The sequence below is a fragment of the Hippocampus bargibanti genome, linkage group LG02, assembly GCF_051943395.1.
Source record: "Hippocampus bargibanti isolate YZ-2025 linkage group LG02, ASM5194339v1, whole genome shotgun sequence".
NCBI lineage: Eukaryota > Metazoa > Chordata > Actinopteri > Syngnathiformes > Syngnathidae > Hippocampus > Hippocampus bargibanti.
The window spans coordinates 4,877,419-4,891,925 of NC_142735.1; the positions used below are offsets into that span (position 1 = coordinate 4,877,419).

Genomic DNA, 14,507 nt, shown 5'->3' on the forward strand with positions numbered 1-14,507 from the left:
CCTGGCATCGATCATTTAAGAGGCGTAGTCTCGCTCTGTTTCTAAACTAGCGACGGCAGGCGGGAAATAACTACGTTTCCCAGAAGGCCTTGCGGCTGGCAGCAAGCCTCCCCTTTTCCCCAACACTACTTTGAACGGCAAGGAGTTGCCTGTACTTGAGGTTCATTAATAAGAAACAACAGCGAGCTGTCATGGCGGAGGAAAAGGCTTTTCCTGCGTTCCGGCTCGGCGCTTCGCGGTACGACCAGGTAAGCCGTCTCGATATCGCTTATATCGGTGTGACATTTGTTTTTTAGAGTGATGGAGGACGAGCAAAAGGGGTCCTCGGGTGGGGAAACTGTCTGCTTCATCATTCTCTCTTTCGCTCGGGATGTTTCCCATTTCACACTTTTCCTGCATGCACTTTTGGACGCTCCTTTTCAAACTTTTTTTTACAGCTGAAACACAGTGGAACGAGTTTAATTGTGTGCACAATTAATTCGTGATAAATTACTGAAGTGTCAGGACCCCCCTCACCCTCCACCCCAACTCCCTGTATGTGCATAAAGAGGTATTTTATGTATTATGTTCAAATTCTGCTCCCTCCCTTCATTACCAATCTTTATCTCCTTGTCCTTATGCAACGCCCAAACTGTCACCCGTACTTTATGCTACAGTTTATGGGCAATATATTGTTGCACTTTGTTGTTTGTGTTGTCACACATTTTATGTTGTTCACATACTTGGACCGCACCATAGTTGTTTTATTGTTCTCATTCATAAAATACAGTGACACCTCAGTTTCCGAACTTCATTGGTTCCCAGAAAGTGTGTGTAAGGCGAAAAGTTCGTCTGCCAAACATTTATCTCCCACAAGAAAAAAATAAAATGAGAATAATCTGTTCCCAGAAAGTGTGTGTAAGGCGAAAAGTTCGTCTGCCAAACATTTATGTCCCATAAGAAACAATTAAAATGACAATTATCTGTTCCCAGGTGCCCATAAAACATAATTCTCTACCAAATAAGTCTTAAAACCACACAAAATGTACCTTATTTTATGTATAATAAATGTGCTATTGGATTGTAATTAAATAAACAAACTGTATAAATAAGTCTGTAATAACTCGTTTAAGTCGTTTCATGTACCTTTGTGATGGTCGTTGTTGTAGTTTCCTCTTGATGATATCCGAGTGAAGTCGCAGTGCTTTCTCGGTGATAATACCCTCACTCACACGGCGAGCTGCTTTTCGTTAATCCAAATCAATCAAGTTTTTCAACCTCTTTTATTGCCTGAGACCGTTGCTTAGACAACACAGAAACACCCATAGCCACACGGAGCCATGGTCGACCTATCATACTGGTACTGGAACGCTAAGTCACACAAACGAACACCTCGTTTGTGATTTTTTGATGATCTTCTTCTGCTCGACCGTAATTATCTTGTGTCCTCTTCGGTTTAACACGAACCTGTGGTGGGGTCTTTTTAATAGCAAAAGTACTCCACTCGATAGCAAACCACGTCTGCACTCAAAGGGGGTGTGGAAACTAGTCCGCCAGCCACCTTGGTGCTGTTTGATCGTGTGGTTTGGTGTTCATCCGCAGAAAACTAGTCTGCCTGGGTGGCTTGATTCGTTCGCCGAAAACTAGTTCGTATGCCAAGATTATATTCTCGCGAATTTAATGTTTGTAAGGCAAAAATTGTAAGATAAAGCATTCGTAAGCCGAGGTATCACTGTAGGTTAATACTTGAAGGTAAGAGTTCTGTTGATGTTTGGTATGAACTGTCAACAAATGCATTTTTGTTATATGTACCGTATCTTGTGCTGACCCGGTGCGCCTCTCAAATTTTAGAAATCATTGTGACCCATGAGCCAAAAAGTTTGACCACCCCTGCTCTTGATTGTCCGTATCTGTGAGTGTGAGCGTGGATGGTTCTTTGTCTCTGTTTGCCCTGCGATTGGACAACCGCTTCCCTGCCTACTGCTTGAATGCAACTGCGATAGGCTGCAGAACGCCCGCCACCTTTGTGAGGATAAAGCGGATTGATAATGGATGTATGGTTGGATGGATGGACTATTTGGCCATGAATTTACTTTGGCCCTTGGTATAAAATCCTAACTGTCCCATAACTGAAAAAAGGTGCCGGACTTTCAACCTCCTTCCTACAACCTCGATTGATGAGCTGCTTCCCTCCATCAAATGAAACCTATTAGTCAATGTTCCATTCCTGCGAATGAGTAATTAAACATTTGCATTGGTCAGCCTTATGAAAGTGACCTTCACGTTTTAGAGGCTCTCCTTTTTGCTGATTGAGCAGCGGCCTGTGGGAATTATTTACCTCCTGCCGCACTGAGCAAAGTCCAGGGAAGACATTTCTCTTTTCTGGTCTTGTTCAATCACAACGGCACAGTTCAAATTGATTCCAAATCTGTTGTGCACAGAACATGCATTGCTATATGAATGAATCGGTCAGTAACTGATTGTTGAGGATGCTTCTGTATGCATTGAATTGATTAATGTTAGTTAGTTTGTGGGGTGGAAATGTTATGCACCACTTGGCTCGTAACCAACAGAGGCACTCCGAACCACGGTTACTGTACTTAACAAAAAATAACTAAATAAATACATCCATGAATTATTGATTTTATTTTATTTTTTGCTGTTGTAATGCAGAGTCAGATCGAAGCTTTAAAATTCATATCCACTGTGAGGGAAACCAGCTAATCACTGCCAGAAATTTCCTACATAAAGAGAATATTTTAAAATGTTTTGACATTTTTTGTTCTCCGGCAAGACCTGTAATTTATTTAAAATGAATTTGAATGTAGAATTTTCATAACTCATCTTTGAAAGCGTGCACACGTTTTTGGAAAAATGTCAATGCATGGTCAAATTACTGTATTTTCCGGTGTATAAGGCGCACCCCCAATGAATGAAAAAAACCTTTCCAAATATAATATTTAAATATGTATATAAAACCTTCCAGAATATAAGGCACACCACATTATAAGGCGCTGTAGTAGAGGCTGGGGTTACGCACGACTCCTTCTATAGGGGAAAACGGAGTCGAAATCTGCTGACAGAAGTTGCGAGACCTGTAGTGGCTCAATATCAGTTCACATATAAGGCGCACCTGTGTATAAGGTGCAGGGTCAACTCTCGAAGAAAATCAAGGCATTTGGGTGCGCCTTATACACAGGAAAATACAGGAGTTTTGTATTAATAACACCGTATTTTCTGGACTACGGCGCACCTTCAAACAAATGACATATTTAAAAATGTTTCCATGCATAAGGTGCACCGCATTATAAGGGGCACCTTCAATGAATGCACATATTTTAAAATGTTTTCCATACATAATGAGGCGCATGGTCATCTTTTGAAAAAAATATTTTCTTTTAGGTGCGCCTTATAGTGCAGAAAATACAGTAATATAATAATAATAACAATACATTTAATTTCTAAGCGCCTTTCAAAACTCTCAAGGACACTTTACAGTTTGTTTTGCGCGCTAAATATGAACTTTTCAATACCACTCTAAGTTTACTGTTAAACTAAACATAAAAAAATATCATTTTTTAATGTATTCATTCACCTTACCAAAACAAATGTAAAACGCATCCATGATTTGACACAAAGCGCACCAACATGCACCCCCCAAAAAAACAACACAATATTTGCAGAAGTAAATTTAGTCCCGCGTGCTAGACAGGATCTGTGCAAAACATTTTGACACGTTTCAAGTGGGATTTTCAAACATGTTTCAAGTGGGATTCAATTGAAGTCAATGGGAAAATCTTGTGGTGTCAGGCAATGAAAGCAGTTGTAACATGATACTTTGGCACCCCTAAAAAAGTCTACAGTTAGTCAAAACAATGCAGATTCATCCACAGTAGTTGTCAGTCGTCTCCCTGAAAAGCACTCTAGCCCGCCCGTGCGTAGCTTTCAATGACAAATGGCTCAGATGTGTACGGCTCACTATTCGGATTGCAGATCTAGTTCATACATGTCTGATTTACATCCATTGTCGTGTTAATACCGCATGAAAAAATCTGAGCAGAACCCATCTGGGGGAAAAAATGGAATTGAGCTCTTGTGTGAACATAGCATTTCACACAGTGTATTTAACTCTATCGCACAACTTGCAAAAGTCCACATGCTTCATGCTATCCCATAATGGCAAATGGGAAATATTCAACATATTATACGGCCCTCATTTACCAGACACGCAAAGGCCATTGAATTTATTTCCATCCATCTATCCATTTTCCGTACCACTTATTCCTCATTAGGGTTGCGGGGGGTACTGGAGCCATTCTCAGCTGTCTTCAGGCACGAGGCGGGGGACACCGTGAATTGACACCCTGAATTGGTTGCCATCCAATCGCAGGGCACACAAAGACGTACAACAGTCACTCTCAGACTCACACCTAGGGACAATTTGGGGTGGTCAATCTGCCTGCCATTGTTTTTGGAGTGTGGGAGGAAACCGGAGGACCCGGAGAAAACCCACGCGACCTCTGCACTGTGAAGCCGGTGTGCTAACCGCTCGACTACCGGGCCGCCGAATTTATTTGTATTATATATTTATTGTATTAAATTCTGTTGACATCATTTCTGCATGTTTTTATAAAGCACACTATTTTAAACTTGACGTTATTTAAAGAAACAACCCAACGGCATTAAAATGGCTTTTAGAGAGGATTGACCTGCGCCAAGGCTTTCCAAATCCTAATATGGGTCATCGTATTAAAAAAATACATGAAAAATAGTGCTACATAATTTTCATCAAAGTGAATGGTTTCTTGCCTCACACCAAGCACAGTCAAAATAACATCCCACCGTTTTTTTGTGTGATCCTGCTCACTAGCAAATAAATGATAATCAGAAGCTATTATAATAATAATAATAATCCATTTCATTTATAAGCGCCTTTCAAAACTCTCAAGGTCACTTTACAGTACTCTAACATTTTTTTGTACACATGTATCGCGCAGGTTTTTGACTTTTTTCAAACGGCGCTGCTTAAAAGGAGGCCAGTCTTTGAATCAGCACAAAATCTCTGCACACTTTGTGTGCGCAGTGTGTTGTGCTGCGTCTGTGCAGGCCTTGTGGTGTCCCCAGAGAGCGAGTACTCATGCATAATTAAAACTCGCTCCTTGCATGGATCCTGTCTCCTCCTGCAGCAGCACAGAAGGCATCAAAAGAGTGTTTTTTTTAGACACTTATGAGCAGCCATAAAGGTCATTGCCAGTCATTTGCAGGAATAACCATTAAAATGATGTAAAACAGGGTTAGTACCATCTTATTTGCAGTGATGGATATCTTCCGCGGCTTTTGATTGAAGTTGCCTCGATTTTGGGGTGCCAAATGGGCTCTTGGCATTATTATTGCGTCTGTACAGACTGTTGGCACTCCTGCTTTGCACTTGGCAAGAGCTGATTGGGGACACACACACACAAAAAGGCTGCACACAAAAAAGCTTGACCCACCGGACTCGTGAAAAGGGTCATTGAAAAGGGTCTCCTCTGCATGCAAACTCTTAAGTGAAGCATAAATTAACAGACATTTTTGGGTAATTCAATTCCAAATTGTTCGTGGCTTTCAATTACGTTTGTGCTCAATTGGTTTTAAGTCAGTTTGAAATGTATCTTCAATCCAGGGATCCTTTCTTGGCCGGCTGAGACATTTTGTGGACATCATCGATCCAAGCACACTCTTTGTATCAGAGGTAAAGCTACTTTTGTATATACAGTTAACCATAACTTGCCACTTTACATGACCACAATTATATTTTTGTCATAGAAGCAACAGTGTTTGTATTTGCCTTTTAAAATATAATGCAATAAAGTAAAATATAATGATATACAGACGCTCCCCAACTTACGAACGATATACGTTCCGAACGGTCGTTCGTAAGATGAATTTGTTCATAAGTTGCTTCAGTGCTATATTTTGTATGGTATGTATGTTTAAGGCGTATATAAGTATGTTTAAGGTTCATATAAATATGTTTAAGGCTTCTATAAGTAATCTGTATTGGTTTGTACTGAAAAATGAACATTTAATAAAACCTAGGCTCTATAAAGATATGTACATGTACAACTGGAGAGAATACTACATATGTTACTACAAAAAATCGATGAGAAGGTTTCTTCAGCCGTCATCTGTACAAAAGTGAAGGTTTCGGACGTTTCGCCTCCTATCCAAGAGGCTTCGTCAGCGAACTAAAGTCTGACTGGTCGTATCGGTCCCATTTATATATCCCTAATGTCCAGACATAAATGGGGCCGATACGACCAGTCAGACTTTAGTTCGCTGACGAAGCCTCTTGGATAGGAGGCGAAACGTCCGAAACCTTCACTTTTGTACAGATGACGGCTGAAGAAACCTTCTCATCGATGGACCACTCCTGTACGACTGAGAGCTTACACAGACGTACTACAAAAAATGTTCGTATGTACAGTTGTTCGTAACTCATATGTTCATAAGTAGGGTAGTGTCTGTATTTGGTACTTATTCTGAGCCTCCCACGGCTAACTTTGGGTGAGAGGCCAATCGCAAGGCACAATCATAAAACCTATATGTGGAGAGATGGAAGTTAGTAGACCCACTATTGTATAGACTGCCTTTACCATTCAAGATTTTCGTCACATTGAATCTAAAAACAACCATCTTGTTTGATGTCAGACACGGTGAGACAAAAATTACCTCGATACTTCATTGATGGTACCTCAAAATAACTGGTTCTGCCATTTCCTTTCAGAAACAACTCAAAGAGAGTATCAAACTCCTCGATGACTTCAAGCATGGAACACTTCCACCGGGGATCTCTAATCTTCAGGTGACTTCATTCTTGTGAAATTGACGGAAGATGATGCTTTAATTTCGGAGAAGTAAGCACAATTATTGCTGGCTTATTTTATGTGTCTTTTCACCTGTCTTGTGAAGTTGTGGGAAGCCCAAAAGGTCAAACAGGTGAGTCATGATTGGTCAAATCTCTCAAGCCTGATTGGGCGATCATGTGATGATGGTGATCCTGTCCTGATATCATCTCAGGCCATCATTCATCCCGACACAGGTGACAAGATCTTCATGCCGTTCCGAATGTCAGGTACGAGAAGATGAAGATCTTTCCATAAGTCGTCCATGTCGTTCTCCTTCTGCTTACTCAGTGTTGCTTTTTTTTTTTTTTTTTTTTTTTTTTTTTTTTTTTTTTTTTTGGTGTGGGTGGGGGCCACGCAGGTTACGTACCATTCGGAACGCCCATCGTAAGTGTCATGTTGTTGTTTCTTTAATCATGCCAAACACTGAATTCATTCTCATTGTATTTTTGGGGGGATTGAGGAAGATGCATTTTTGACTTTGCTCCTAAAATAAGCTGATCTTCCTTGAATTTCATCTTTCATCATGATAGGTTATCGGCCTTCTTCTGCCCAATCAGACTCTGGTGTCCACCATAATATGGCAGGTAAAAGTATATATAAAATATATATTACATTATAAAACTATCTATCTATCTATCTATCTATCTATCTATCTATCTATCTATCTATCTATCTATCTATCTATCTATCTATCTATCTATCTATCTATCTATCTATCTATCTATCTATCTATCTATCTATCTATCTATCTATCTCTCTATACCTACCAACTATCTATCTATCTATCTATCTATCTATCTATCTATCTATCTATCTATCTATCTATCTATCTATCTATCTATCTATCTATCTATCTATCTATCTATCTATCTATCTATCTATCCAGGTAGCTAGGTAGCTAGCTGGATATGTGGCTAGGTGGCTAAAAGGCTAAATAGCTAGCTATCCATCCATATGTGTATCTGTCTGTCTCTCTCTCTCTCTCTCTCTCTCTCTCTCTCTCTCTCTCTCTCTCTCTCTCTCTCTCTCTCTCTCACCCTCACTATCAGTCTATTTATTAATTTCGGCATCTACTAACTGATAATGTACTCCTTTCCTCCAGTGGCTGAATCAGAGTCACAATGCTTGTGTCAACTATGCCAACCGCAATGCCACAAAGGTAAAGATGATTTTTACTCATTATTCCCTTGTAAAGTAAATAAATAATCATTTGTCTCTCTCTTTTTTTTATTTCTCTCTTTGTCTGTGGTGTGTGTGTGTGTGTGTGTGTGTGTGTGTGTGTGTGTGTGTGTGTGTGTGTGTGTGTGTGTGTGTGTGTGTGTGTGTGTGTGTGTGTGTGTGTGTGTGTGTGTGTGTGTGTGTGTGTGTGTGTGTGTGTGTGTAATCCTTCGTAGCCAACGCCAACAGCCAGATTCCTCCAAGGTTATTTTGGAGCTGTGACCAGTGCTGTGTCGATCGCAGTGAGTCTTTTAATAAAAGCATTCAAACAAGCATCCACACAATTTAATGTCTACGTGTACAGTGATCCTCCCCATTATCACGGTGCGATTTTCACAAATTCACCAGTTATTGTTTCTTTCGGCTTTTCACAAAACAACTAATTAATTTGTACTTTTGTGCTCTAAAATGGCCAATAAATCTATCAAATGCCTGTATAAATCAGAGTTGGTTTGGTACATACCAACATTTTTGCAGGTATATCGAAAAATGTTCGGACAGCGATGCTGTAAATTAGATTTGGTATTGCGCGGATTTTTCCAAGTAGTGCTTCTTTCCACTGCTAATACCAACGCGAGACACTCTGAGAGCTCTCTCTCACTGTCTCTCTCTCTTTCTCTAACATATGTATTATTTTCTCCATGTACACATCTTTAGAGAGCATATATTTTATTACATGTTTATTTTTCAATACAAACCAATACAGGTTACTTATACAAGCCTTAAACATAGTTATATAATAAACCCTAAATATACATTAAATTCAAACTATAGCACTGAATAAATTTACGAACAAATTCACCTTACAAACGACCGTTCGGACCGTATCTCGTTCATAAATTGGGGAACGTCACTAATGTAGTCGGATGATTTTTAAATGACAAACAGTTTGGGAATCATAATTTATTTTGCAGCTAATACATTTTTTACATCATCTGTAATAAACATTTTGCGGGAGGGACGTGTATTTTTATTTTATTTTTTAAGAATGTGCGACATAACTTTGATTTGAGCATAAAAGAGAGCAAAGAGGCAGGTTATCCCATGACTAACCAAGTATAGATTCTGGAAAATCATGTGTAAATATCAAACCATGAAGATGTAATTCACTGTAATTTAATTCACGTTAGTAATGTATACAAGCGTCATGTGTTTAAAAAGTGTATGAATGTGTTTTAGGTGGGATTGAATGTGCTTATTCAGAAGGCCAATAAACTCAATCCTGCCACCAGAATGATCATACAGAGATTTGTACCATTTCCAGCAGTCGGTATGTTCTTCAATTGTCATCAATCAAAGTCTTTGCTGCCCACTTATAAACCAAACACGAATGTAATCTTACATTGTATTGTATTTTTTAATCCTCAAACTCAGCAAGTGCAAACATCTGCAACGTGGCCCTGATGAGACACAACGAGCTGTCAGAAGGTATCGACGTGCTAGACGCCGACGGGAAGGTGGTGGGCTCCTCCAAAGTCGCAGCCACGCATGTGAGTGCCACTTTCGAAGGTGGCCGATAAAAGGAATGATTTGCCGCTCACGTCATGCGGCAGCCATCTGCTCTCCCGACGGAGGGAATTACTGTTCTCGTGCGTTTTGAAGTGAAGCGTATGCACAATACTGTCGTCCCGCAGGCCATCACAGAGACGGCGTTCACACGTGTGGTCCTGCCCATGCCCATCTTTGTGCTGCCCCCCATCATTATGTCCTACTTCGAGAGGTTGGCACACATACACAGAGCACAACTTCCATTGAGACCGGGATCAGCCGTGGAACCAAAAATGGGTTAACTTCATTTAAAATGAAGCCTGTCCTTCGATCTGCGAGGCAAAAAAAAAGCCCCATTTGTCCTGACAATCAGTCGAGAAGGAAAACAGAATATATCACAGAACAAAAAAGTATATACAATTGTCATGGCAAAATGCTTATTATAAAAAGTCATTGCACTCAGTTAAATGCTGGTAATGGTTAATACAATACATTACAATACAATACATATTGATTTATATAGCGCTTTAACAACAGCTGAAGCTGGAACAAAGCAACAACATGGACAGCTATCATATATAGTAAATAGAGCAGTCACAAAGATAGTAGAAAGCACCAGGGAGAGTTAAGGAAATAAGGTATGAAAATTAAATATTGACAATATAAATATTTCAAAAATATGAAGACATATTTAGTTACCGTAAAGTCTCGTTATATCGATATTCAAGGGAGTCCGAAAAAATATCGATATAACCGGGACTATCGATATATCCGACCCTGTTTGCATGTAATTTTCTCCGTGCGTGCATAGAAATAGTATCGATATAACCGGGACTATCGATATAACCGATATCGATATAACGAGACTTTACTGTATATGATAAAATAATAATATTTTTTTAATAATAATAATAAGAGCATTAGAGTTAATTAGTGAGCAAATTATATATATAACATAATATAAAATATCAGTATACAATTTTGAAAAGTATATATGAATAAATATAATCATCCAGCATTGTGTAAATAACTTAATTGACATCATTACAATTATATCACATGAATAATATGAAATTATAGTTATAATTTTGAAATAATAATAAATAAAATATTCAAACACAACAAAGTAGTTAGACTACTATATGTAAAAAATATCCATAACTCATAAAAAAACACTTATTATTCTTACAATCATTATCATTAGAACAAAGCCAGTATAATCGAGACAATATTTTGTCAAAGTCCAATCATATTTTTATGCACAAAATAGATATTTTGTAAACATTATTTAAGAAAAATTAAGAGAAAATGATGTTGCATGGCACTGGTAGTGAAACTACAAATGCATTCTCACCACTTTGTGTAATCTCGCAACAAAGTCAAGCATATGGCCACGGACACCAGAAACTGTCCATCCTGACATGCCAAAACTTAACAAAGCGTGTTTGAACATCATGAGCAGCCTGCAGCCAACTAATGTTCAAACCTGAAAATCTGGAAGAGCAACGTCTTTGCATGAAAGCTGCGCAGACAACTTGCAACCGTGTGTACTTCATGCTGTGAGTGGCTTTAGTTTCCCAATTAACATGAGGCCAAAAATAACAAAATTTGTAGTACCAAACAAGGACTTCCCACCACCCAAAAAATAAATAAATAAAATAAAAAACATTGCATCAGCGATGTCAAGGTATATTTACTTGCAGAAAAAAAATATTTTTACTGTATCAAAATTTCATTTCATTTGGCCTTATACCTTCTTATGACATTATACCCCGATTTATAACCATTCCTCTATACATTTTCACTGTATTACTTTAATCTATTCATTTTATATACCACTTTTTTTTGTGGATGGTTGAAATGAGGCTAAATGGGTAGCAGTAAGAAGTGTCCCACAATATAAACACATTGACTGGAATGCTAATCATCTCGAAAGACATATAATATAATCTGTACTTCTGTACAACGTACAGGTAACATCCGATTTACGACCGCTGCGAGTTACGACCACCTGTACTTATGACCGCCTGACCCTTTTTTTTTTAATTCTACGGCTGGCAGCCCGGCAACGCTGTTGAGATCTGCAGCGTGTTTGAAATGCAGTTGGTAGAATAAAGACTCTTGATGGTCCTTAGATTGAACAAGTAGGATGTTTATTTGCCGGAGCACAGAGAGCAAACGCTTCTCTCAGCATTGTATAAGAACTTTTTATCGCTGTCAAAGGACCATTTGTAGCGTTGTGGCCGCGTTGTCAGATCCGCTCAACATTCAGCATGCCTCATTTATCTTAACAGAGAATATTACTGCATTGCACAAAATGAGGATGCAAAATAACTGTTTCTTCACAAACACGTACGACAATTTTGGCCAGCCCGCGCTGGGGCGCGCAGGATCAGCGCAACGAGAACGCCGCGTCTGGCCCACGCCGCCACCGCCTCTTTGAGACTTTTTTCCGTTGGTGTCCGCCTAAGTCCGAGCGTGAAAGACATTTTTCAACAGCGCGCATCCGTGGGAAGCCGTGCGTATTTGGGTCAGCAGAACGACACAGTAATAAAAATCGATAATATGAAATATAAAATGATAAAAGTGACACTAAAAGTTATAAGATTTATAATAGAAATGTAAGCAGTTTGGTATATAATCGTATTCAATAGAAAACGTTCTTTAAAAACAACAGATTGACATTTCGTCTGTGTAAGCTCTCAGTCGTACAGGAGTGGTCCATCAATGAAAAGGTTTCTTCAGCCGTCATCTGTACTTCTTTGAAGGTATCGGACGTTTCGCTTCTTATAAGTTTCTTGGATAAGAATCAAAACGTCCGACACCTTCAAAGAAGTACAAATGACGGCTGAAGAAGCCTTTTCATCAACAGGTTGACATTGTATACTATTCTGACGTATAAACCACGCGTTGGCCATTTTGAATGCATTTCGACTTACGACCCTTTGACTTACGACCGTTTTGTCGGAACGGAACCCGGTCGTAAGTCGGATGTTACCTATACTTGTTTTTGACACAAAGTATGACGCCACACTAAATGATACAAAAGTGCTCAGCAGGCGCTGTTGTTTTGGTTAATAGCAGATTTCATGAGGGTTTAGAAATGGCTGGCTATACATTTAAGCCAAATGAGAGATTGCAAGATCACACCCAATTGAAATCAATCAACACGTATGTTTTTTTTTCATGAAGCTCTGCAGTGAGCTTGGCTAATAAATAACAGGCCAGGTTAGGTAATTGCATCTCGAGGTGATTTTTTTTTTTTTTTTTATGTACAAGATGAAGCTCACAATTCTGCATGTCCCTCCACTCCCCAACCCATCTCCCTCGCAGTTCCTAAAATAACTGCAGGCTTCTGAGAGATCGATGTGCACATGGAGCATCACTCCCGTTTCACTTTTTTTTTTATATAAATGTCTGCTTCTACATTGCAGGCTGCCTTTCTGCAGAAGAACCCCAGACTGATTCTGCCCATCCACAGCATTGTGTGTTTGCTTACATTCGGGTTGTCTCTGCCCGTGGCCATCAGTCTCTTCCCGCAGATGTCACAGGTACATTACGAGCACATTAATGATTCAAGGTCACTAGGCTTCAACTTCCAAATCAAACCCACAAAGCCTGTCAAGCTCCCTCGCAGCCCGGATGGCTCTATTCTTCTCCAATTAGAATCTCACCTTCAGGCCTCTCTCTCAGATGTTGTTTTTTTTTCTTCAACCTCCTCACAGATTGAGGTGTCTCGCCTGGAGCCCGAGATTGCCATGGCAACAGATTGCAAGATGGTGACCTACAACAAAGGTTTATGATGGCTGACTTGACTGCCCAAGAGGACACAAAGATGAGATGAGAGGAATGTTCACATGGAATCTTATCGCAGCTTTGGATGTATAGAAATATTATTTAATTAAGTGCATTTTATTCAAATCACATGTGTTTTAAATAGGCCGCAAAAGTGTCTAGAGGGCACATTAATAGTTTAAATAGGCAATAATGGCCTTTGCCACAAAAGGGCATTAAAACTTGGCATTGCTAGAAATATTTTCAATTGTTTTTCATAACAAAAATATAAACAGTCATAATAATTTATTTGTATGGATATTTTATATTTAACATACATATTTTTAAATGTTGTAGTATCAAAAGAATATTTAAAATTAGTGTATATTAGACACAGACATTATATACTGTATATGAACCAGCGAAGCATTTTTCATTGTTTTATGAACCGGCTCAAAAACAACGACAACTTTGACCTTCTGAGTCGACTGATAATGTATCTCTAAGCAATATAATATACTGAATGTAAATGTTTTAGTCAACAGCACCTTTACAATTCATCAAATTACCATCAATGTATTCAATCAGCTGGCATACAACACACCGCATGGAGTTTCTTCACATTTTATTTAATCGTACTTTTACATGACTACAAATGTGAATTCCTCAACTTCTTATTTTGTTTAAATCATTAGCCAAGTCGTCTCCCACTGGATGTATGTTATCACCTTTATAATATAAAGTGATGTTTTTAGTTTGACTCTATTTTGAGATATTGCTGGGTAATTCTCTTTTTTTGTCAGTAGCACTGCAATAAACATTAGTAGTGCATCGACATTATACTTGACTATTGTTCCAACATATTGATGGAAAAATGTGTATATGTTTTTAAATTGCCAAGTATGTTAATACCTATAATGTGAAACAAACTCTCTGTATTTTACAATATGCATTCTTAATAACTTATTATGCACACAGTTTTTGGACCAATTTTATAATACTCTTGAAAACATGAAATTGTAGAATATTTGTATAAAAAAGTTTATTGGGTACAAAGTGCATGATTTAAAACACTAAATAAATTTACTGAACATATTTTGTGGAGTTGTGTCATTCTTTTGTTATTTTATTATTAACCAAACTCAAAGCAGTCGTTGTATG

At 38.7% G+C, this 14,507-nt stretch overlaps 1 protein-coding gene across 1 annotated transcript; it reads left to right on the forward strand.

The window, feature by feature from the left end:
* Nucleotides 1-101: 101 nt before the first annotated feature.
* Nucleotides 102-14,435, forward strand: sfxn5b (sideroflexin 5b). Its single transcript, XM_089021666.1, has 14 exons — nt 102-248; nt 5,642-5,710; nt 6,746-6,823; nt 6,931-6,957; nt 7,039-7,093; nt 7,225-7,250; nt 7,397-7,450; nt 7,969-8,025; nt 8,261-8,326; nt 9,264-9,354; nt 9,459-9,574; nt 9,719-9,808; nt 13,007-13,123; nt 13,298-14,435. Exons 1-14 carry the CDS (start codon nt 192-194, stop codon nt 13,373-13,375), a joined length of 981 nt encoding a protein of 326 aa, XP_088877792.1. The 5' UTR covers nt 102-191; the 3' UTR covers nt 13,376-14,435.
* The last annotated feature ends 72 nt before the right edge of the window (nt 14,436-14,507 follow it).

What these genes read in the sequence shown, in the direction of transcription:
- sfxn5b (XM_089021666.1), top strand. Translation starts at nt 192, where the DNA reads ATGGCGGAGGAAAAGGCTTTTCCTGCGTTCCGGCTCGGCGCTTCGCGG. An exon ending in CCAACCGCAATGCCACAAAG is followed by an intron (nt 8,026 to 8,260) that starts GTAAAGATGATT and finishes AATCCTTCGTAG; the next exon opens with CCAACGCCAACAGCCAGATT. An exon ending in TGTCCTACTTCGAGAGGTTG is followed by an intron (nt 9,809 to 13,006) that starts GCACACATACAC and finishes TCTACATTGCAG; the next exon opens with GCTGCCTTTCTGCAGAAGAA.